This window comes from Motacilla alba, chromosome 25 (assembly GCF_015832195.1).
Source record: "Motacilla alba alba isolate MOTALB_02 chromosome 25, Motacilla_alba_V1.0_pri, whole genome shotgun sequence".
Taxonomy (NCBI): domain Eukaryota; kingdom Metazoa; phylum Chordata; class Aves; order Passeriformes; family Motacillidae; genus Motacilla; species Motacilla alba.
In genome coordinates this window covers 230,303-253,462 of record NC_052040.1, presented here as the reverse complement: position 1 = coordinate 253,462, position 23,160 = coordinate 230,303, and the positions used below count along the sequence as shown (strand labels likewise).

Below are 23,160 nucleotides of genomic sequence, written 5' to 3'. Positions count from 1 at the left end.
CCGGGAAAATCCCATTCTTTGGGATCCCGGGATCACCTCCTTCCCAAATTCCTGGAGCTTTCCAGGAGTTCTCCCCACTGGAAGCTATTGTTCCCTCCCCAAATTCCAGGAGTTTTCCAGGATTTCCTCCATCCCCACCTTCCTGAATTCCAGGAGTTTTCCAGCAGTCCATCCCCACTGGATCCCCCTATTCCCTTCCCAAATTCCCGGAGTTTTCCAGGATTTCCTCCATCCCCACTATTCCCTCCTTCCCAAATTCCAGGAGATTTCCAGGACCCTCCCATCCCCTCCTTCCTGAATTCCAGGAATTTTCCAGGAGTTCTCCCCACTGGATCCCACTGTTCCCAAATTCCAGGAGTTTTCCAGGATTTCCTCCATCCCCACCTTCCTGAATTCCAGGAGTTTTCCAGGAGCTCCCATCCCTCCCCTCCTTCCCGAATTCCGGGAGTTTCCCAGGATTTCTCCCGTGCCCGTCCCTCCCAGATTCCCGGAGTTTTCCCGGAGTTTTCCCAGCGTTCCCACCGTCTCCTTCTCGGGATCGAAGGATTCCCGCAGGCTCTCGGCCTCCTCGTCCAGCCCGTGCGTGGCGGCCGTCAGGAACGCCAGGGATTCTGGAAAACCGGGAATGGCCACGGGAATGACCACGGGAATAGCCATTGGAATAATGGGAATAACCACGGGAATAACGGGAAATACTGGGAATGACCAAGGAATAATGGGAATAACCACAGGAATAATGGGAATAGTGGGAATAGCCATTGGAATAATGGGAATAGTGGGAATAGCCATTGGAATAATGGGAATAACCACGGGAATAAAGGGAAATACTGGGAATAGCCATTGGAATAATGGGAATACTGGGAATAGCCATTGGAATAATGGGAATAGTGGGAATAGCCATTGGAATAATGGGAATAGCCATTGGAATACTGGGAATGACCACGGGAATAAAGGGAAATACTGGGAATAGCCATTGGAATAATGGGAATAACCATGGGAATAAAGGGAAATACTGGGAATAGCCATTGGAATAATGGGAATAGCCATTGGAATACTGGGAATGACCACGGGAATAAAGGGAAATACTGGGAATAGCCATTGGAATAATGGGAATAGTGGGAATGACCATTGAAATAATGGGAACGACCACAGGAATAATGGGAATACTGGGAATAGCCACTGGAATAATGGGAAAGACCACTCGAAATGTTTGGGGATCCAAGAGCTTTCCCTGAGCTCTGCAGGGCAGAATTCCCGTTGGGAACGGCTCCCCGTGCCCGGAATTCCCGGGGTTCCCCCCGGAGCGACTCACTCTGGCCGCAGTTGCGCAGGATCCGCACCCTCTCGGCCACGTCGCCCAGGTAGAGCGCGTTCTGGTAGTGCCCGCTCATGTCCTTGCGGATCTCCGCTGCACCGGGGGAAAACCGGGAATCAGCCGCCCCGCCCGGCCGCCCCCCCCCACCCAAAATTCCCGCCGGGAAGGGCGCCCACCGATCTTCATCATCTTGCGGAGCTTCTCCAGGTTGCCGGTGATGAGGTAGAGGAAGGAGAGGCGGTCGAAGTTCTTGGTGCGCTGGTAGCACATCTCCACCACCTGGTGGTTGCCCTGCAGCAGAGCCACCTCGCCCAGCTTCTCCCAGCAGCCCTTGTCGTCCAGAGCCTTGGCCGCCTCCAGCGCGATCTGTGCCAGGGAATTCCGGGATTAGAGGGATCGGGAACGGGGTCAGGGGGATCGGGAATGGGGTTAGAGGGGTCGGGAATGGGGTTAGAACTGGGAAATGGGAGCAGGGATGGCAGCAGAGCCACTTCTCCCAGCAGCCCTTGTCGTCCAGAGCCTTGGCCGCCTCCAGCGCAATCTGCTCCCAAGGAATTTTGGGATTAGAGGGATCGGGAATGGGGAATGGGAGCGGGGATTCTGGAATTCTGGGATTAGGAGCAGGGATGGCAGCAGAGCCACCTCGCCCAGCTTCTCCCAGCAGCCCTTGTCGTCCAGAGCCTTGGCCGCCTCCAGCGCGATCTGTGCCAGGGAATTCTGGGATTAGAGGGATCGGGAACGGGGTCAGGGGGATCGGGAATGGGGTTAGAACTGGGAAATGGGAGCAGGGATGGCGGCAGAGCCGCTTCTCCCAGCAGCCCTTGTCGTCCAGAGCCTTGGCCGCCTCCAGCGCGATCTGTGCCAGGGAATTCCGGGATTAGAGGGATCGGGAACGGGGTCAGGGGGATCGGGAATGCGGTTAGAACTGGGAAATGGGAGCAGGGATGGCGGCAGCGCCACTTCTCCCAGCAGCCCTTGTCGTCCAGAGCCTTGGCCGCCTCCAGCGCGATCTGTTCCCAAGGAATTTTGGGATTAGAGGGATCGGGAACGGGGAATGGGAGCGGGGATTCTGGAATTCTGGGATTAGGAGCAGGGATGGCAGCAGAGCCACCTCGCCCAGCTTCTCCCAGCAGCCCTTGTCGTCCAGAGCCTTGGCTGCCTCCAGGGCGATCTGTTCCCAAGGAATTTTGGGATTAGAGGGATCGGGAACGGGGTCAGGGGGATCGGGAATGCGGTTAGAGGGGTCGGGAATGGGGTTAGAACTGGGAAATGGGAGCAGGGATGGTGGCAGAGCCGCTTCTCCCAGCAGCCCTTGTCATTCAGAGCCTTGGCCGCCTCCAGCGTGATTTGTGCCAGGGAATTCCAGGGCCAGAGGGATCGGGAATGGGGTCAGAGGAATCAGGAATGGGGTTAGAGAGACTGGGAATGGGGTCAGAGGGATCAGGAATGGGGTCAGAGGGATTGGGAATGGGGTCAGAGGGATCAGGAATGGGGTCAGAGGGATCGGGAATGGGGTCAGAGGGATCGGGAATGGGGTCAGAGGGATCGGGAATGGGGTCAGAGGGATCGGGAATGGGGTCAGAGGGATTGGGAATGGGGACTGGGAGCAGGGATGGCAGCAGAGCCGCCTCCCCCGGCAGCCTTTGTCGTCCAGGGCCTTGGCTGCTTCCAGGGCGAGCTGTGCCAGGGAATGTCCCCAAACCGCCCCAAAACATCAGAAACCAAACTTCCCAGAACGTCCCCAAAACACCTCAGAACGGCCAAAAACGTCCCAAAACACCCAAAATCCCCTGGAATCTCCCGAGGCAGCCCCGTGCCCGCGGCACCTCGACGCTGCCACGCTCCGGGGCCAGGCTGAAGGGCATTTCCCCAAAAGATCCCGAAACATCCCGAAATGTCCCGAAACATCCCAAAACATCCCAAAACATCCCGAAACATCCCAAAATGCCCCGAACTCCAACGTCACCTCGATGTTGCCACGCTCCGGGGCCAGGCTGAAGCGCGTTTCCCCAAAACGTCCCAAAACGTCCCAAAACGTCCCAAAACATACCGAAACATCCCAAAACATCCCAAAACGTCCCGAAACATCCCGAAACATCCCGAAACGTCCCAAAACGTCCCAAAACATACCGAAACATCCCAAAACGCCCCGAATTTCAACGTCACCTCGATGTTGCCGCACTCCAGGGCCAGGCTGAAGCGCATTTCCCCAAAACATCCCAAAACATCCCAAAACATCCCAAAACATCCCAAAACATTCCAAAACGCCCCGAAACGCCCCGGAATGTCCCGAACTCCGACGTCACCTCGATGTTGCCGCACTCCAGGGCCAGGCTGAAGCGCGTCTTCTCGTCCTTGACGAAGTGCAGAGCCACCTCGGGGTAGCCCTTGCGCTGCAGGTAGGCGATGATCGACTGCCCCACCAGCTTGGCGTTCCGCACCATGTGCAGCACCTGCGGGGCGGCCCCCAGACCCATCGGGAGAGGCTCTTCCCAAAAACCCTCGGGAGAGGATCTTCCCAAAAACCCCGGGAAAGGATTTTCCATTCCTGGGAAAGGCTCTTCCCAAAAACCCTTGGGAAAGGATCTTCTCAAAAATCCTCGGGAGAGGATCTTCCCAAAATCCCTCGGAAAAGGCTCTTCCCAAAAACCCTTGGGAGAGGATCTTCACAAAAACCCTCAGGAGAGGATCTTCACAAAAATCCCTCAGGAAAGGCTCTTCCGAAAAACCCTCGGGAAAGGCTTTTCCTGTCCTTGGGAAAGGCTTTAGCCAGCCCCTATTCCCAAATCCAAAATCCTCAGGAAGTCCTCCACTTTTCCCTCATTCCCGACCCCGTTTTCCCCATTCCCAATCCCAGGTTTTCTCCCATTCCCAGATTTCCTGACCTCATCACACTTCCCATTGATGAGGGCGAGCTTGAAGCGGAACTTGATGGGGTCGATGGTGAGCACGCGGGGCTCACCCGCGTTTTTCCACCATTCCCAACCCCACTTTTCCCTCATTCCCAACCCCATTTTCCCCACTCCCAATCCCGGATTTTCTCCCATTCCCAGGTTTCCTGACCTCATCATACTCCCCATTGATGAGGGCGAGCTTGAGCCTGAACTCTGTGGGGTCGATGCCGAGCACGCGGGGCCGGCACGCCCAATTTTGACCCACCATTCCCACTCCCACTTCCCCCATTCCCAACCCCATTCCCAACCCCGTTTTCCCCATTCCCAATCCCAGGTTTTCTCCCATTCCCAGGTTTCCTGACCTCATCATACTCCCCATTGATGAGGGCGAGCTTGAGCCTGAACTCCGTGGGGTCGATGCACTCCCGATTCTGACCCACCATTCCCACGCCCGCTTCCCCCCGTTCCCGACCCCATTCCCGATCCCGGGTTTCCTCCCATTCCCGGCTTTCCTGACCTCGTCGTACTTCCTGTTGATGAGGGCGAGCTTGAAGCGGAACTCGGTGGGGTCGATGGTGAGCACGCGGGGCCGGCACTCCCGGTCCAGGCAGTACACGTTGTTGCCCTTCACCCGCGTCACGTAGATCGGCAGGTCCAGCGTGCGGATGATCCCGTGGTCCCTGCGCCGCGGGGGCGTTCCCGGTCAGAATTCCCGGTCAGAATTCCCGGTCAGAATTCCCAGCCATCCCAGGGAGTTCCCATGGGGGCGTTCCCGGTGAGAATTCCCGGCCGTCCCAAGGAACTCTCAGCCATTCTGAGAAATTCCCGGCCATCCCAGGGAACTCCTGGCCATCCCAGGGAACTCCCATCCATCCCGGGGAGCTCCCATCCATCCCAGTGAGAATTCCTGGCCATCTCAGGGAATTCCCGTCCATCCCGGTGAGAATTCCAGCCATCCCAATGAGAATTCCCGCCATCCTGGTGAGAATTCCCAGCATCCCGGGGAACTCCCGGCCATCCCAGGGAACTCCCGGCCATCCCGGTGAGAATTCCCGTCCATCCCGATGAGAATTCCCGGCACCCCGGTGAGAATTCCCATCCATCCTGGGGAATTCCCGTCCATCCTGATGAGAATTCCTGCCATCCCAGGGAACTCCCGTCCATCCCAGGGAACTCCCATCCCCCCGGTGAGAATTCCCGGCCCCCCAGAGAGAATTCCTGGCCCCCGGTGAGGATTCCCATCATCCCGGTGAGAATTCCCATCCATCCCAGTGAGAATTCCCGTTCCCCCGGTGAGGATTCCCGTCCATCCCGGTGAGAATTCCCGTCCCCCCGCTGAGGATTCCCAGCATCCCGGTGAGAATTCCCAGCATCCCGGTGAGGATTCCCGTCCCCCTGGTGAGGATTCCCGTCCATCCCGGTGAGAATTCCCGTCATCCCGGTGAGAATTCCCGTCCATCCCGGTGAGGATTCCCGTCCCCCCGGTGAGAATTCCCAGCCCCCAGTGAGGATTCCCATCATCCCGGTGAGAATTCCCATCCATCCCAGTGAGAATTCCCGTCCCCCCGGTGAGAATTCCTGGCATCCCGGTGAGAATTCCCGTCCCCCCGGTGAGGATTCCCAGCATCCCGGTGAGAATTCCCGGCCCCCCGGTGAGAATTCCCGTCATCCCGGTGAGAATTCCCGTCCATCCCGGTGAGAATTCCCGTCCCCCCAGTGAGAATTCCCGTCCCCCAGTGAGAATTCCCATCCCCCTGATGAGAATTCCCATCCCTCGGTGAGGATTCCCGTCCATCCCGGCGGGAATTCCCGTCCCCCCGGCGGGGTCCCGGCTGACCCCGAGGTGACGGCGTATTTGATGTGGTTGCTGGTGGTGTAGATGAAGACGCCGCTCTCGTCCCAGGCGCCGCTCTTCACCCGGATGTTCTCGTGGATCTGGCACAGCGACTCCAGCTTCCGGTTGCAGATCAGGATGGCTGGGAACGGCGGGAATAACGGGAATGACGGGAATGGTGGGAATTGCGGGAGCGACCAGAATAGCGGGAACGATGGGAATGACACGAATTAGGGAATAACAGGAACGACGGGAATGAGGGAATGATGGGAATGATGGGAATGAGAGAATGACAGGAATAACGGGAATGACAGGAACGACGGGAACGACGGGAATGACAGGAATGAGGGAATGACAGGAACAACAGGAACAACGGGAACGATGGGAATAACGGGAATGACAGGAATGACGGAATGACGGGAACAATGGGAATGACAGGAATGATGGGAATGACACGAATTAGGGAATAACAGGAATGAGGGAATAACGGGAATGAGGGAATAACGGGAACAATGGGAGTAACAGGAACGATGGGAATGAGGGAATAACAGGAATGACAGGAATGAGGGAATGAGGGAACGGAGAGATTAATGGGAATGATGGGAATTACGGGAATGAGGGAATTATGGGAATGAGGGGAATAACGGGAATGAGGGAAGGAGGAAATGACAGGAAAGGAGGGAATAATGGGAATGACGGGAATGAGGGAATTATGGGAACGGAGAGAATAATAGGATGGTGGGAACAATGGGAATGAGGGAATGATGGGAATTGCGGGAGTGACAAGAATTACAGGGATGGGAATGACAGGAATGGGATTGAGAAGGGGATTGGGATGGGAATAATGGATACGAGAACGGGAATTCCAGGAATGGGAATGAGAACAGGGATTGGGATGGGAACGGGAACGGGAATTCCAGGAATGGGGAACCTCTGGATTCTCCGAGGTTGACCCCAGTACTGGGATTCCATCAAAAACCGGGAAGTTCCATTAAAAAAAAGGGATTTTGCCCCGGGGCTCACCGTGCTTGGCCAGCAGGGCCACGTGGGACATGTCGGCCGACCAGATCACGTACTTCACCTTGGAGATCTTCACCGAGGCCAAAGTCCTGGAAAACCCCGGATCCGGGATCAGGGAATGGCCCAAAACCCGGCCCCGGATCCCAAAAAACCCCAGCGGACCCCAAAAAACCCCAGCAGATCCCAAAAAACCCCAGCGGATCCCAAAAAACCCCAGCAGATCCCAAAAAACCCAGCAGATCCCAAAAAACCCCAGCAGATCCCAAAAAACCCCAGCGGATCCCAAAAAACCCAGTGGATCCCACAAAAACCCAGCGGATCCCAAAAAACCCCAGCAGATCCCTTCTCCAGCCTTCCCTAGCTTTTCACAGGAACAAGCAGGATTTGGGGTGGGGAAAGTGGGATTTAGGGTGAAAAAAATGGGATTTAGGGGGGAAAAAGTGGGATTTATGGGGAAAAAACGCCAGGATTTAGGGGGAAAAAAAGTGGGATTTAGGGTAAAAAAAAGGGGGATTTATGGGGAAAAATCCAGGATTTAGGGGGGAAAAAAAGTGGGATTTAGGGTAAAAAAACCAGGGTGAAAAAACCCCAGGATCTGGGGTGAAAAAAAAAAACAGGATTTGGTGCTGAAAAATGAGGTTCTGGGTGCGGAATTCCTGGAAAATCCCCGGAAAATTCCCGGAAAATTCCCACCTTTTCTGCTGGACGTCGAAGAGGGTGATGGAGTCGGAGTCCCGGAGGAGCAGGTTCCCGGTGCCCGCGTAGAAGATCTCGTCGCAGTTGGGAACCGGGACCTTCTTGGTGATCTCGTTCTTCAGGTTCTTGATCAGGATCTGCCCCATCCCCCCCGGAAGAGAATTCCCAGATTTCGCGGGAATTCCCGGATTTCAGGAGGAATCCCCGGATTTCAGGAGGAACTCCCGGATTCCGGGGGTTTTTAGGGAAAGCAGGGAGGTTTTTGTGCCCTTTGGGCTCAAGCACAGTTGGGTTTTCCCACAGTTTTCCCCCATTTTTTGAGGGCGCACAAAGAGCTGGGATGGGAATTGGGATTTTCCCGGAATTCCGGGATTTTGGAGGTTGGAAAAGACCTCCAGGAGCATCAAACCCAACCCAAATCCCAGGAATTCCTCTGACCCCTCCAGGGATGGGGATCCAGCCCTCCCTGAGCCCCTTCCGACTCTTCCCAGCCCTTTTCCCATGGAAAAATCATCCCAAATTTCCCACCCGGCACAGCTCGATGCCGTTCCCTGGGATCAGATCCCAAATCCCCCCTGGCAGATCCCAAATCCCCCCTGGATCCCCCTTTTCTCCAGGCTGAGTCCCCCCAGCTCCCTCAGGATTCTCCAGACCCTTCTCCAGCGGCTCCAGCCCCGTTCCTGGTTTTCCCAACCTTTTTTTTTTTGGGATCAGGCCCCCTGGTTCCCATCCCCATTATCCCGATTTCCCGTTTTTCCCCGTTTTTCCCGGGATCTCACCGAGTGCATCCTGTCCAGGACGGCGAATCGGTTCCGCGCCACCCACACGGCCGTGAGCCCCGAGGAGCGCTTCCCCTCCGGAGCTGCCACCCCAAAAAAACCGGGATCAACCCCGGAATCCGGCCGGGATCGACCCGGGATCAACCCCGGAATCCAGCCAGGATCAACCCCGGATAAACCCGGGATAAATCCAGGAATTTGGCTGGGATCAACCCCGGAATCCGGCCAGGAGCAACCCGGGATCAACCCGGGAATCTGGCTGGGATCAACCCGGGATAACCCCAAGATAAACCCGGGATCAACCTGGGATCAACCCTGGAATCTGGCCGGGAACAATCTGGGATTAACCCAGGATCAACCCGGGAATCCATCCCTCAGAATGGGAATTATGGGATGGATGGGATTTGTGGGATTTATGGGGTGGAATGAGATTTATAAAATGGGATTTATGGGATGGGATTAGGATGGGATTTATGGGATCAATGGGATTGGGATGGGATCAGTGGGATTGATGGGATTGATGGGATTGGGATGGGATCAGTGGGATCAATGGGATTGGGATGGGATCAGTGGGATTGGGATGGGATCAGTGGGACTGGGATGGGATCAGTGGGATTGATGGGATTGATGGGATGGGGGTTCAGTGGTCGGGATGGGATCCAGATTCCTCCCAGATTCACATCCCAGAATCCCGGAATTTTTGGGATCAGAAGAGACCCGAAACCTCCTCCCATTCCATGGGACAATGCCCCATCCCAGGCTGCTCCAGCCTCGGAGATTCCCCCAAAACCCCGAACTTTCAGCCAGAAACGGCCCCGAAAATCCCCAAAGTGCGGAACTCGAGGGGTTTTCCCCCAAAAAATGTGGAATTTGAGGGATTTTTCCCAAAACCTCTGGGATCTGAGGGGTTTTTCAAAAAAATAAAGTGGAATTTGAGGGATTTTCCCCTCACAAAAATGCGGAATTTGAGGGATTTTTCCCAAAATCTCAGGGATTTGAGGGGTTTTTCCCGAAAACTCTGGGATTTCAGGGATTTTTCCCCAAAACTCAGGGATTTGAGGGGTTTGCCTCAAAGGCCGGGCCCTTCTCCCTCCTCTGGCAGCGGAATTTTCCCTTTTCCCTCATTTTTTTTGGGACCCAGCTGCTCCTCCATCAAAGGCAGGCATTTGATTGATCTTCCCAATATCCCAGCTGGAAAAACTTCCCAAAAAAAGCCTTTTTTTTTTTTTCCCGGTTCTTTCCCTCCAAATCCACCCCAGCAGGGAAATATTCCTGAATATCCATAAATCCCTGGAAAAAGCCCCAAATCCATCATCGCTCCCGGGCAGGGGGAGCAGCTGGGATTTAAAACCAGGACACAAAAAAAAATGCAATAATTTGGGAGTTTTTATCCCTTTAAATCATGAAAACCGGGACAAAAAAGCAATAATTTGGGAGTTTTTATCCCGTTAAATCATGGGAATCGTAAATTCCCCCTAAAAAAAAAAAAAACAGGGGGAATTTGCCAGGAAGGGAAAACAAAATAATTCTTGGGATTGTCGTTTTTAAAGGTTTTGGGGTTTTTTTGTGTGTGGAAACGTCCCAAAAATCCGCCTGAGATTGATCCTTTTTTTTTTGGGCAGAGCCAGGAAATCTCCAGCTGGGAGGAAAATTTGGGAAGGGAAAGGAGAATTCCCGATAAAATATGGATGGGGGGGTGGAAAAATCGGGATTTTTCAAGGGAAAGGTGCCAAAAATGAGGAGGAAAAAGCAAAATTCGGGGTTAAAAAAGGGATTTTGGGGGGGTAAATAAAGGGGGATGGGGATTTTGGGGGATTTTTGGGGATTTTGGGCGCACCCACCGTCGGGATTTTGGGAATCTGCGTCCTTGGGGATGGTGTAGAGGTCGTAGGTGCTGTTCTCCAGGTTGCTGGCTCGCTGCGGGGGAAAAAGGGCATTTGTAGGGATTCTTCCCCCAAAAAAAATCAGGGATTTGAGGGATTTTTCCCAAAAAAAAAATCAGGGATTTGAGAGATTTTTCCCCAAAAAAACACGTGGATTTTAAGGGATTTTCCCCCAGAAACCCATGTGGAATTTAGAGGGTTTTTCCCAAGTAGCCCTGTGGAATTTAAGGGATTTTCCCCCAAAAAAAGTGGAATTTAAGGGATTTTTTTCCCCAGAAAAATCCTGTGGAATTTAAGGGATTTCCCCCCCCCCATAAAAGTGGAATTTAAAGGATTTTTCCCCAAATACTCATATGGATTTTAAGGGATTTTCCCCAAAAAAATGGAATTTAAGGAATTCCCCCCCCCGCAAAAAGAAGTGGAATTTAGAGGGTTTTTCCCAGAAAAACCCTGTGGAATTTAAGGGATTTTTCCCCAAAAACCCATATAGATTTTAAGGGATTTCCCCCCCCCCCCAAAAAAAAAGTGGAATTTAAGGGATTTTCCCCCCAAAAACCCATGTGGAATTTAAGGGATTTTCCCCCCAAAAAAACCTGTGGAATTTAAAAAACCCACGTGGAATTTAAGGGATTTTTTCCCAAAAAAAAACCCCTGAGGAATTTAAGGGATTTTCCCCCCAAAAGTGGAATTTAAGGGATTTTTGTCCCCAAAGAATCAGGGATTTGGGGGTTTTTCCCCCAAAGCTCGGGGGTTTCGGGACTCACGGTGCAGAGCAGCACGGAGTTCTCCGCGGGGTTGTAGCTCATGCTGAACACCGGGAACTTGGAGCCGCTGCAGGGGAAAAATGGGATTGGGGGGATTTGGGATGGGTTTGGGATGGATTCGGGGGATTTGGGGGGATTTGAGATGGATTTGGGGTCTTTGGGATGGATTTGGGATAGATTTGGGACGGATTTGGGGGTTTTTGGGATGGATTTGGGGGATTTGGGGGTTCTTTGGGATGGATTTGGGGGCTTTGTGGGGCTTAGGATGGATTTGGGGGTTTTGGGATGGATTTGTGGGGTTTGGGATGGATTTGGGGGATTTTTGGAGTGGATTTTGGGATGAATTTTGGGGATTTTCAGGACAGCTTTCTGGAGAGGTTTTGGGATGGATTTCAGGATGGATTTCAGGGATTTTGGGGTCGATTTTGGGACGGATTTCAGAGATTTCTGGATGGATTTTGGGATGGATTTTGGGGTGGGTTTCAGGGATTTCTGGATGGATTTTGGGATGGATTTTGGGGTGGGTTTCAGGAATTTCGGGATGGATTTTGGGGTGGATTTTTGGGCGGATTTTGGGGAGTGTTTCAGGGATTTCAGGATGGATTTTTTGGGTGGGTTTTGAGATGGATTTCAGGGATTTTGGGCTGGGTTTCGGGGATTTCAGGATGGATTTCAGGGTGGATTTTGGGCGGATTTTGGGGTGGGTTTCGGGGATTTCTGGATGGATTTTTGGGCGGATTTGGGCTGGGTTTCGGGGATTTCTGGATGGATTTCGGGATGGATTTCAGGGATTTTGGGCTGGGTTTCGGGGATTTTGGGATTGATTTTGGGGTGGATTTTGGGCTGGGTTTCGGGGATTTCAGGATGGATTTCAGGATGGATTTTTGGGTGGATTTTGGGCTGGGTTTCAGGGATTTCTGGATAGATTTTGGGATGGATTTTTGGGCAGATTTTGGGGTGGGTTTCAGGGATTTCGGGATGGATTTTTTGGGTGGGTTTTGGGATGGATTTCAGGGATTTTGGGGTGGGTTTCAGGGATTTCGGGGTGGATTTTTAGGCGGATTTTGGGCTGGGTTTCGGAGATTTCAGGATGGATTTCGGGGTGGATTTTTGGGCGGATTTTGGGCTGGGTTTCGGGGATTTCAGGATGGATTTCGGGGTGGATTTTGGGCTGGGTTTCAGGGATTTCGGGGTGGATTTTGGGCGGATTTTGGGCTGGGTTTCAGGGATTTCGGGGTGGATTTTGGGCGGATTTTGGGCTGGGTTTCGGGGATTCGGGGGGCCGGGCAGCCGTGCCTGCGGAGCTGCATGACGGCCACGTCGCGGGAGCTGCCGAAGTCGAGCTGCCGCAGGAAGCGGTCCTTGACGTAGAACAGCGAGTTCCCGTGCACGGCCAGCGCCGGCCGCTCCCGCTCCAGCTTGAACACCAGCATGCCCCCGTCGTGCCCTGCGGGAACAGCCGCAGTCACGGCCGGAAAACAGCCGGAAAAACAGCCGAATTCCAGGGAAAAACAGCTGGAATTACAGCTGGAATCACAGCCGGAAAAACAGCCGGAGTTACAGCCGGAGAAACAGACGAATTCCAGGAAAAAATACCCAGAATCACAGCCAGGAAAACAGCTGGGAAAACAGCCGGAAAAACAGCCGGAATCACAGCCGGAAAAACAGCTGAATTCCAGGGAAAAATACCCGGAATCACAGCCGGAAAAACAGCCAGAATCACAGCCGGAAAAACAGCCGGAAAAACAGCTGAATTCCAGGGAAAAATACCCGGAATCACAGCCGGAAAAACAGCCGGAATCACAGCCGGAAAAACAGCCGGAAAAACAGCTGAATTCCAGGGAAAAATACCCGGAATCACAGCCGGAAAAACAGCCGGAATCACAGCCGGAAAAACAGCCGGAAAAACAACTGAATTCCAGGGAAAAATACCCGGAATCACAGCCAGAAAAACAGCCGGAAAAACAGCGGGAATTCCAGGGAAAACAGCTGGAATCACAGTGTGAAAAACAGCCGGAAAAACAGCTGCAGTTACAGCCGAAAAACAGGCGGAAAAACAGCTGCAGTTACAGCCGAAAAACAGGCGGAAAAACAGCCAAATTCCAGGGAAAACCAGCCGGAGCTACAGCCAGAATCACAGCCGGAATCACAGCCGGAGTTACACCGGAAACACAGCTGGAATTACAGCTGGATTCCAGGAAAAAACAGCTGGAATTACAGCCGGAATTACAGGGAAAAACAGCCAGAATGACAGCTGGATTTCAGGGAAAAACAACTGAAATTACAGCCGGAATTACAGCCGGAATTACAGGGAAAAACAGCCGGAGTTACAGCCAGAATTCCAGCAGGAATTCCAGCGGGAGTTCCAGGGAAAAACACCTGGAATCACAGCCAGAATTCCAGGGAAAAACAGCTGGAATTACAGCCGGAATTTGGGACTCCTAAGGGCACTTTGGGACTCTCAGCTGGAATTTGGGCATCCCAGACGGAATTTGGGGATTCCCAGCTGGAGTTGGGGATTCCCAGCCGGAATTTTGGGAATCCCAGCCGGAATTCCGGGACCCACCGGCAGCGAAGAGGTTGAGGTTGGGATGCGCCGCCAGCACCCAGAAGCGGTCGTGGTCGCGCCGGAACGTTTGGACGCCGGTCCTGGGTGGGGGAAAAGGGAAAGAAATCCGGGAATTCCGTGAATCCCGGGAATTCCCGAGCTTCCCGAGGGTCGCTCCCGCCCCCCGGGGGACACCGACCGCTTGGACATGTCCCACACGCGGATGCTCTTGTCCTCGGAGTTGCTGAGGATCAGCTCCTGGCGCGGGTGGAAGACGGCGCAGGAGACGTTGTTGTAGTGCCCCCGGCAGGTGTCAACCTCCCAGGCCTTGGATTCTGGAATTCCGGGGGGAAATCCCAGGAAAACGGGGGAAAATTGTGAGGAAATGGGGAAAAGATGCCAGAAAAATGGGGAAAATTAAAGGAAAATGGGGGAAAACGATGGGAAAATGGGATAAAACAGCCCAGAAAAGGAGAAACCAGCCCTGCATGTGGGCACCTCCCTTGGATTCTGGAATTCCGGGGGGAAATCCAGGGAAAATGGGGGAAATGGTGAGGAAATGGGGGAAAATCCCAGAAAATAGAGAAAATAAAAGGAAAGTGGGGAAAAACGATGGGAAAATGGGATAAAAACAGCCCAGAAACCAGCCCTGAACGTGGGCACGTCCCAGGGCTTGGGCTCTGCAGGATTTGGGGGAAATCCAGGGAAAATCCAGGGAAAATCCAGGGAAAATGGGAAAAAAATCCCACAAAAATGCGGAAAAATCCCAGAAAATGGGAAAAAAATGGGAAAAAATCCAAAAAAATGGGGGGAAAAAGGGAAAAAATCCAAAAAAATTGAAAAAAAAGGGAAAAAATGGGGAAAAATCCCAAAAAATGAGAAAAAATTCCCCAAAATGGGAAAAAAACTTCATGGAACGGGGAAAACCAACAATGGAATGGGAGGAGTGAGGAAAAAAATCTGGGAAAAAAGGAGGAATGGGGGAAAAAAACCCTGGAAAATGGGAGGAACTGAGGAAAAAACTGCCCAGGGTTGGGGAGAAAAAGCAGGGAAATTCCAGGAATGGGCTGATTCCCATTTTTTCCCATTTTTTCCCATTTTTTCCCGGTTTTTCCTCACCATTCATCCTCCAGATCTTCACCTGGCGGTCGTCGGCCCCGGAGACGATGAGGGGCATGGAGGGGTGGAAGGCGGCCCAGTTCACCCCCCGGTCATGGCCCTGGAAGAGGGGGATGGAGAAATCCAGGGAAAATTGGGATGGGAAGGAGAAATCCAGGGAAAATCCAGGGGAAAACCAGGGGAAATCAAGGAAAAATCCAGGGAAAAATTCAGGGAAAAATTCAGGGAAAATTCAGGAAAAATTCAGGGGAAATCCAGGGAAAATTCAGGGGAAATACAGGGGAAATTCATGGAAAAATTCAGGGGAAAATCCAGGGGAAAATCCAGGGAAAAATCCAGGGAAAATCCAGGGAAAATTCAGGGAAAATTCAGGGGAAAATCCAGGGAAAATTCAGGGAAAATTCAGGGAAAATTCAGGGAAAATCCAGGGGAAAATGGCCATGAATGAGGGGGGAAATCCAGGGAAAAAGGGTTGGGAATGGGGGAAATCCAGGGGAAAATCCAGGGGAAAATCCAGGGAAATCCAGGGAAAATGGGATGGGAATGAGGGAATCCAGGGAAAATCCAGGGAAAAATCCAGGGAATGAGGGGAAGTCCAGGGAAAATAGGATGGGAATGAGGCAATCCAGGGAAAATCCAGGGATTCCCCACAGATTCCCCACCATTTCCCAGGGACATTTTTTTCCACGCATTCCCCAGGGATTTTCCAGGGATTCCCCAGGCATTTTCCAGGGATTCCCCAGGCATTTTCCAGGGATTCCCCAGACAATTTCCATGGATTCCCCAGGGATTTCCCATGGATTTCCCACCATTTCCCAGGGACATTTTTTTCCACGGATTCCCCAAAGATTTTCCACGGATTCCCCCGGATTCCCCAGGGGTTTTCCATGGATTTTCCACGGATTTCCCCGGACTGGCCCCGGGCACCTCCAGCACGTGCTTGACCACGGCGTCGGTGGTGCCGAACAGATCCACGCCGGTGATGCCGCGCACGTCCGACTCCACGGCGCCCGGAGACAGGTTCTTCTTCCGCAGCCCTGCCGGGGGAACGCGGGAACATCCGGAAAAATCCCGGAAAAACGCGGGAGAAACCCGGGAAAAATCACGGAAAAACCCAGGAGAAACCTCGGAAAAAACCCTGGAAAAATCCCCGGGAAAATCTGGGGAAAATCCAGGAAAGATCCAAGAAAAATCCCAGAAAAATCCCGGAAAAACCCGGGAAAAGCACGGGAATCAGCACCTGGATCCAGCAATTCCAAGGGTTTTTTTCCCCCAATATTTCCCATCCCATTCCCAGTTTTTCCCATGTTTTTCCCTGGATTTTCCATGGACTTTTTAGGAATATCACCGGATATATCCCACTCCCATTCCCAGTTTTTCCCATAGATTTTCCCACAGGTTTTCCCAGTTTTTCCCAGGAATTCTCACTGGAGATGTCCCACACCTGTTCCCAATCCTGTTTTCCCATGGATTTTTCCCGGAATCTCACCAGAGACGTCCCACACCCATTCCCATTCCCATTTTTCCCCATTTTTCCATGTTTTCCCGTGGATTTTCCCCGGGAATTCTCACCAGAGATGTCCCACACCCGTTCCCACTCCCGTTTTTCCCTGTTTTTCCATGTTTTCCCATGGATTTTCCCAGGAATTCTCACTGGAGATGTCCCAGACCCATTCCCATTCCCGTTTTCCCATGGATTTTCCCATGGAATTCTCACCGGAGATGTCCCAGACCCGTTCCCATTCCCGTTTTCCCGTGGATTTTCCCGGGAATTCTCACTGAAGATGTCCCACACCTGTTCCCATTCCCGTTTTCCCGTGGATTTTCCCAGTTTTCCCATGGATTTTTCCCGGGAATCCTCACCGGAGATGTCCCAGACGCGGACGGTCTGGTCCAGGCTGGCCGACACCACCAGGTCCTCGCTGGGGTGGAACTGGGCGCACATCACGTAGTGGTTGTGCCCTGTCAGGACGCTGGGCACGGAGCGGGACGGGACCGCGTCAGGATCCGGGAATCCAGGGGGATCCCACCAAAATCCCGGAGATCCGGGATGGAATTCCATGAAAATCCCAGAACTCCATGGAAATCCCATCAAAATCCCCGAAATCCACGGGGATCCCATCAAAACCCCGGAAATCCGGGAGGGAATCCCATCAAAATCCCGGAAATCCGGGAGGGAATTCCATCAAAATCCCAAAATCCATGGGAATCCCATCAAAATCCCAAAAATCCGGGACAGAATTCCATGAAAATCCCAGAGATCCAGGAGGGAATTCCATGAAAATCCCAAAAATCCGGGAGAGAATTCCATGAAAACCCCAGGGATCTGGGAGGGAATTCCATGAAAATCCCACAGATCTGGGAGGGAATTCCATGAAAATCCCAAAAATCCAGGAGGGAATTCCATGAAAACTCTGGAGATCTGGGAGGGAATTCCATGAAAACCCCAGGGATCCGGGAGGGAATTCCATGAAAACCCCAGGGATCCGGGAGGGAATTCCATGAAAATCCCAGAGGCCGGCGGATCCGGCCCCAGCCGCCCCCATCCCAAAATTCCAGGGAAGGACTGATCCCAGGAATCCCAGAAAATCCCAAAAATGCAGAAAAATCTCAGGATCCCAGAGAATCCCAGAATTCCCAGAAAATCCCAGAGAACCCCAGAGAACCCCAGAGAATCCCAAGAACCCCATGGAATCCCGGCATTCCCGGCATTCCCGGCAGGCGCGGCTCTGACCAGACGCAGGTGCGCGACTGCCAGTTCCACACGCGGATGGTTTGGTCGTCGGAGGCGCTCAGGATCCAGGGATATTCCTGAAAAACAACGGGATTGGGAGCCTGGAAAAACCACAGCGCCCTGAATTCCCAGAAAAACCCTGGAATTACCAGAAAAACCCCAAAATTCCCAAAAAAACCCCCTGGAATTCCCAGAAAACACCAGAATTCCCAGAATTTCCAGAAAAAAAACCCCAAAATTCCCTGGATTCCCATAAAAACCCACAGAATTCCCAAAAAAACCACCCCAAAATTCCCAAAAAAACCACCCCAAAATTCCCATAAAAAATCCCAAAATTCCCACAAAAAATCCCAAAATTCCCACAAAAAATCCCAAAATTCCCACAAAAATTCCCATTAAGAACCCCAGAATTTGCAGAATTCCCAGAAAAATTCCCAAAACCCCCCAGAATTCCCACAAAAATCCCCATAAAAAGCCCCAAAAATTCCCATAAAAACCTCAGAATTCCCACAAAAACCCCCATAAAAACCTCAGAATTCCCAGAAAAATTCCCAAAAAACCCCCAAAATTCTCAGAAAAACCCCAGAGTTCCCACAAAAATTCCCAAAAAAAACCCCAAAATTTCCCATAAAAACCCCAGAATTCCCACAAAAACTCCCAAAAAAAACCCCAAAAATTCCCATAAGAACCCCAGAATTCCCAGAATTCCCAGAAAACCCGCAGGAATTCCGGAATCCGCTCACGTGGTGGAAGAAGGTGGTGCGGATGTAATCCAGGTGCCCCAGCAGCGTGAAGAGGCAGCGCCGCAGTTTGTAGTTCCACACCTGCAACCCCGCGGAAAATTCCGGAAAAATCCCCGGAGAATTCCCAAAATCCCACCCCCGGAGCGCCCCCCCGGCTCCAGCACAACGTTCCCGGTTTTTCCCGGGATTTTTGGGTGGGTGTTGCCGGTTTTTTCATGGATTTTCTGGTTTTAATTTGGTTTTTATTTGGGTTTTTCCCTCACGAATTCCAGAGGTTATTCCCGAAAATCGTGAGGGGAGGGACCCGGCCAGGGGAGGGGGAATGGGGAAAAAAATGGGAAAACGGGAAAAAAAGGGGGAAAAGGGGGAAAAAATGGGGGGAAATGGGGAAAAATGGGAAAAACATGGGAAAAAATGGGGAAAATGGGGAAAAAATGGGGGGAAATGGGGAAAAATGGGAAAAACATGGGAAAAAATGGGGAAAATGGGGGGGAAATGTGGGAAAATGGGGGAAAAAATGGGGGGAAAAATTGCAGAAAAGGGAAAAAAGGGGAAGGAAAATGGGGAAAAATGGGGAAAATGGGGGGGAAATGAAGAAAAATAGAGAAAAAAGGGGGGGAAATGGGGGAAAAGAGACCACAAATAGCAGAAAAAATGGAAAAAATGGGGGGAAATGGGGGAAAAAGGGGAAAGAAAATGGGGAAAAAATGGGAGAAAAATGGGAAAAAATGGGGGGAAATGAAGGGAAAATGGGAAAAATAGGAAAAACGGGAAAGAAAAATGGGGGGAAAATGGGAAAAATGGGAAAAAATAGAGAAAAATGGGGGGAAATGGGGGGGAAATGGGGAAAAATGGGGGAATGGGGGGGAAATCCAGGAAAAAATGGGGGGGAAATGGGGGAAAATGGGGAAAAAAATAGAGAAAAAGTGGGGGGGGAAATGGGGGGGAAATATGGGGGGAAAAGGGAGAACAAATAGAAAAAAGAGAAAAAATGGGGAAAGAAAGGGGAAAAAATTGGCAAAAAAGTGGAAAGAAAATGGGGAAAAATGGGGAAAAAATGGGGGAAAATGGGAAAAAACGAGAAAAACATGAGAAAAACATGAGAAAAAAATGGGAAAAAATGGGAAAAAATGGGAAAAAATGGGAAAAAAATGGGAAAAAAAATGGGAAAAAAATGGGGGAAAAATTGGAAAAAAAAATGGGGGGATAAAGGGGGAAACTCAGAGGAAAATCAGGGAGAAAACAAAGAAAAAATGGGGGGAAAAGAGGAAGTGGGGACTGGACCTTGATCTTGTAGTCATCGCCCCCGGACACGAAGAGCGGCTGCTGCTTGTGGAAGTCGATGCCTCGCACGGGCCCTGCCACAGAAACCCCAAATTCCTGCAATTCCCCTGCAATTCCCCTGCAATTCCTGCCCAATTCCCGGGGATTTACCCCCCAAATCTTTGGGATTTTTCCCCAAATTTTGGGGATTTTTTCCCAAATTTTTGGAGGTTTTTTTTTCTCAATTTTTTGAGAATTTTCCCTCAAATTTTTGGGAGTTTTTCCCAAAATTTTGGGGATTTTTCCCCCAATTTTTCTGAGAACTTTCCCCCAAATTTTTGGGAATTTTTTCCTCTCTGGAGCCAAAACCAGAAGCACCACAGATCGAGGGGATCCCAGAACCCCCGGAATTCCCAGATTTCTCCTGGTTTTTCCTAGATTTTTCCCAGAATTTTTCCTGGCATTTTCTTTGTTTTTCCCTATTTTTCCCATTTACTCCCATTTTTACTCCATTTTTCCCCATTTTTTTCCCGGATTTTTCCCATTTTTCCCCCATTTTCCCCTATTTTTCCCCCATTTTTTTCCCATTTTCCCCCCATTTTTCCTGTTTTTTTTCCGTTTTTCCCATTTTTCCCCCGTTTTCCCCCGTTTTTTCCCATTTCCCCCCCATTTTTCCTGTTTTCCCCATTTTTTCCCATTTTCCCCCCGTTTTTCCCCATTTCCCCCGGTTTTCCCCCTTTTTTTCCCATTTTCCCCCATTTTTCCCCATTTTCCCCCCGTTTTTCCCCATTTTTTCCCCCATTTTTCCCATTTTTCCTCCGTTTCCCCCCGTTTTTTCCGGTTTTTTCCCATTTTCCCCCCATTTTTCCACGTTTTCCCCCCATTTTTCCCGTTTTTTTTCCCGTTTTCCCCCCTTTTTCCCCGTTTTCCCCCTCTCACCATCGTGCTCGTCGAACTTGTCGATCAGGGTGCACATGCGATAGTCCCAGAGCTGGATGACGCCGTTGTGGAGGCTGCTCAGCACCCACGGCCGCTTCGGGTGGAACGACAGCCCTGGGGGGGACAGGACGGGGGGGAAAGTGAGGGGAAAACCTGGAAAACCTGCGGGAAAACTGGGGAAAAACTGGGGAAAGTGTGGGGGAAAACTGGGGAAAAAACTGGGGAAAAACTGGGGAAAAGGTGGGAAAAAAATGGGAAAAGGGTGGGAAAAACCTGGGGAGAAACCTGGGGAAAAACCTGGGGGGGAAATGGGAAAAAAATGGGAAAAAAATGGGAAAAGTGTGGGGAAAACCTGGGAAAAACCTGGGGAAAAACTGGGGAAAATCTGGGGAAAAAACTGGGGAAAAGGTGGGAAAAAAATGGGAAAAGGGTGGGGAAAATCTGGGAAAAACCTGGGAAAAATTGGGAAAAGGTGAGGGAAAAATGGGAAAAGTGTAGGAAAAGGTGGGGGAAAAAATCTGGGGAAAACCTGGGAAAAGGTGGGAGGAAAAAATGGGGAAAGTGTGGGGAAAACCTGGGAAAAACCTGGGAAAAAAACTGGGAAAGGGTGGGGAAACCCCCCCAGCAGATCCCAAATGCCCCCTGGGTTCAGACCCCAAACCCCCCTGGGATCAGATCCCAAATCCCCCCCTGGCAGATCCCAAATCATCCATGGGGTCAGACCCCAGATCCCCCTGGCAGACCCCAAACGCCAGCCCCCAAACCCGCCCCGGATCCCCCCCTCATCCCCTCAGGATCCTCCATCCCCCTCTGCCCTCCCTCCATGATGGAATCCCCCCTCCCCCAGGAAATTCCCCCTTCCCTGCCCCCCGGCTTCTCCCGCTTTTCTCCCGCTTTCCTCCCGCTTTTCCCCCGCTTCCCCCGGGGTTTTTCACCTTTCACCCGCGCCGATTTGGTCTCGAATTTGGTCAACATGGTTCCAGCCCGGCCCGGCCGCAACCCGGAACCTCCACGTCGGCACCGCGGGGCCGCCCCGGAAGCGGCGCCGCTTCCCGCGCGTCTCTTCCGGCGGAAGGCGGAAGTGAAGCGGCCGCGGGCGGCGATGGCGGCGCGGCCGGGCCGGGCTTCCCCGGGAACGGGCGGGGATTCCCCGGGGGTGCCCTGGAATCCCACGGGAACGGCCCGGAGTCCGCTGGGGATGCTCCGCGCGCTGCTCCTGGCCGCGCTGGCGGCGGGTGAGGCCTGAGCGGGAGGAGGGAGGGGTGGTTCGGGGGGTCCGGAGGGGGCGAGGCCTCCTGGGGACACTTTTGGGGTCCCCCTGGCCCCTTTTGGGGTCCCCTCATGGCTGGGGAGGGGTCCGTGTCCCCCCCCCGGCCCCTGTTGGGGTCCCCCTGGCCCCTTTGGGGTTCAAAGCCCAGGAAGGGATTCTTCCCCCATTTCCCTGCCCCATTCCCGGGTTTTGATCCCGTTGTTCCCATTGTCGTTCCCATCCCTGATCCCGTTGTTGTTCCCCTTGTTCCGGTTGTTGCTCCGGTTGTTGTTCCCGTTGTTGTTCCGGTTGTTGTTCCCATCGCTGATCCCGCTTTTTTTCCAGCTGTTGCTCCTGTCCCTGATCCCGTTGTTGTTCCGGTTGTTTTTCCAGCTGTTGATCCCATTGTTTCGGTTGTTGTTCCGGTTGTTGATCCCGTCCCTGATCCCATTGCTCCCATTGTTGTTCCGGTTGTTGTTCCCGCCCCTGATCCCGTTGTTGTTCCGGTTGTTTTTCCAGCTGTTGATCCCGTTGTTCCGGTTGTTGATCCCATTGTTTTTCCGGTTGTTTTTCCGGCTGTTGCTCCCATTGCTGATCCCATTGTTCCCGTCGCTGATCCCGCTGTTGTTCCCATTGCTGATCCCGCTGTTTTTCCGGCTGTTGCTCCTGTCCCTGATCCCGTTGTTGCTCCCGTTGTTGTTCCGGTTGTTGTTCCCGTCCCTGATCCCGTTGTTGTTCCGGCCGTTGATCCCGTTGTTCCGGTTGTTGTTCCGGTTGTTGATCCCGCTGTTTTTCCCGCTGTTTTTCCGGTTGTTTTTCCGGCTGTTGATCCCGCTGTTTTTCCCGCTGTTTTTCCGGCTGTTGATCCCGTTGTTGATCCCGCTGTTTTTCCCGCTGTTTTTCCGGCTGTTGATCCCGCTGTTTTTCCCGCTGTTTTTCCGGCTGTTGATCCCGCTGTTTTTCCCGCTGTTTTCCCGGCTGTTTTTCCGGTTGTTGATCCCGCTGTTGATCCCGCTGTTTTCCCGGCTGTTTTCCCGGCTGTTTCCAGGCTGCTGCCGGGGGAACTCGGTGCACAGGAAGATTTACATCGCCCTGAACCACACGGCGCCCTGCGTGCGCCTGCTCAACGCCACGCACCAGATCGGCTGCCAGTGTGAGCAATCCTGGGAATCCGGGAATGCCGGGAATTCCAGAGGGGTCTGGGGGTGTGAGGGGTGCTGTGTGCCACGCACCAGATCGGCTGCCAGTGTGAGCAACCCTGGGAATCCGGGAATGCCGGGAATTCCAGAGGGGTCTGGGGGTGTGAGGGGTGCTGTGCCTGCTCAACGCCACGCACCAGATCGGCTGCCAGTGTGAGCAAATCTGGGAATGCTGGGAATG

The 23,160-nt window shown here is 52.5% G+C and overlaps 1 protein-coding gene across 3 annotated transcripts in view; it reads right to left on the bottom strand.

Annotated features, from left to right (window-relative positions):
• COPA (COPI coat complex subunit alpha) overlaps positions 1–23,160 on the bottom strand; it is a 34,137-nt gene that overhangs the window by 7,373 nt on the left and 3,604 nt on the right. The window contains exons 1-22 of one of the 3 annotated variants that reach the window (XM_038161978.1): positions 21,467–21,584; positions 20,532–20,645; positions 19,614–19,687; positions 18,330–18,410; positions 17,587–17,663; positions 16,716–16,825; positions 15,780–15,889; positions 14,853–14,952; positions 13,933–14,068; positions 13,752–13,834; positions 12,482–12,632; positions 11,186–11,252; positions 10,380–10,455; positions 8,539–8,621; positions 7,757–7,896; positions 7,067–7,152; positions 6,047–6,185; positions 4,727–4,889; positions 3,622–3,768; positions 1,492–1,681; positions 1,313–1,408; positions 523–611 (exon numbers count right to left, since the gene is read on the bottom strand). In XM_038161978.1, coding sequence (XP_038017906.1) covers positions 523–611; positions 1,313–1,408; positions 1,492–1,681; positions 3,622–3,768; positions 4,727–4,889; positions 6,047–6,185; positions 7,067–7,152; positions 7,757–7,896; positions 8,539–8,621; positions 10,380–10,455; positions 11,186–11,252; positions 12,482–12,632; positions 13,752–13,834; positions 13,933–14,068; positions 14,853–14,952; positions 15,780–15,889; positions 16,716–16,825; positions 17,587–17,663; positions 18,330–18,410; positions 19,614–19,687; positions 20,532–20,645; positions 21,467–21,506 — 2,352 coding nt within the window. In that variant the 5' untranslated portion in view covers positions 21,507–21,584. Of the gene's footprint in view, positions 1–522; positions 612–1,312; positions 1,409–1,491; positions 1,682–3,621; positions 3,769–4,726; positions 4,890–6,046; positions 6,186–7,066; positions 7,153–7,756; positions 7,897–8,538; positions 8,622–10,379; positions 10,456–11,185; positions 11,253–12,481; positions 12,633–13,751; positions 13,835–13,932; positions 14,069–14,852; positions 14,953–15,779; positions 15,890–16,715; positions 16,826–17,586; positions 17,664–18,329; positions 18,411–19,613; positions 19,688–20,531; positions 20,646–21,466; positions 21,585–23,160 lie in introns of those variants that run through there. The other 2 variants (XM_038161979.1, XM_038161980.1) reach the window with 2 other exon arrangements.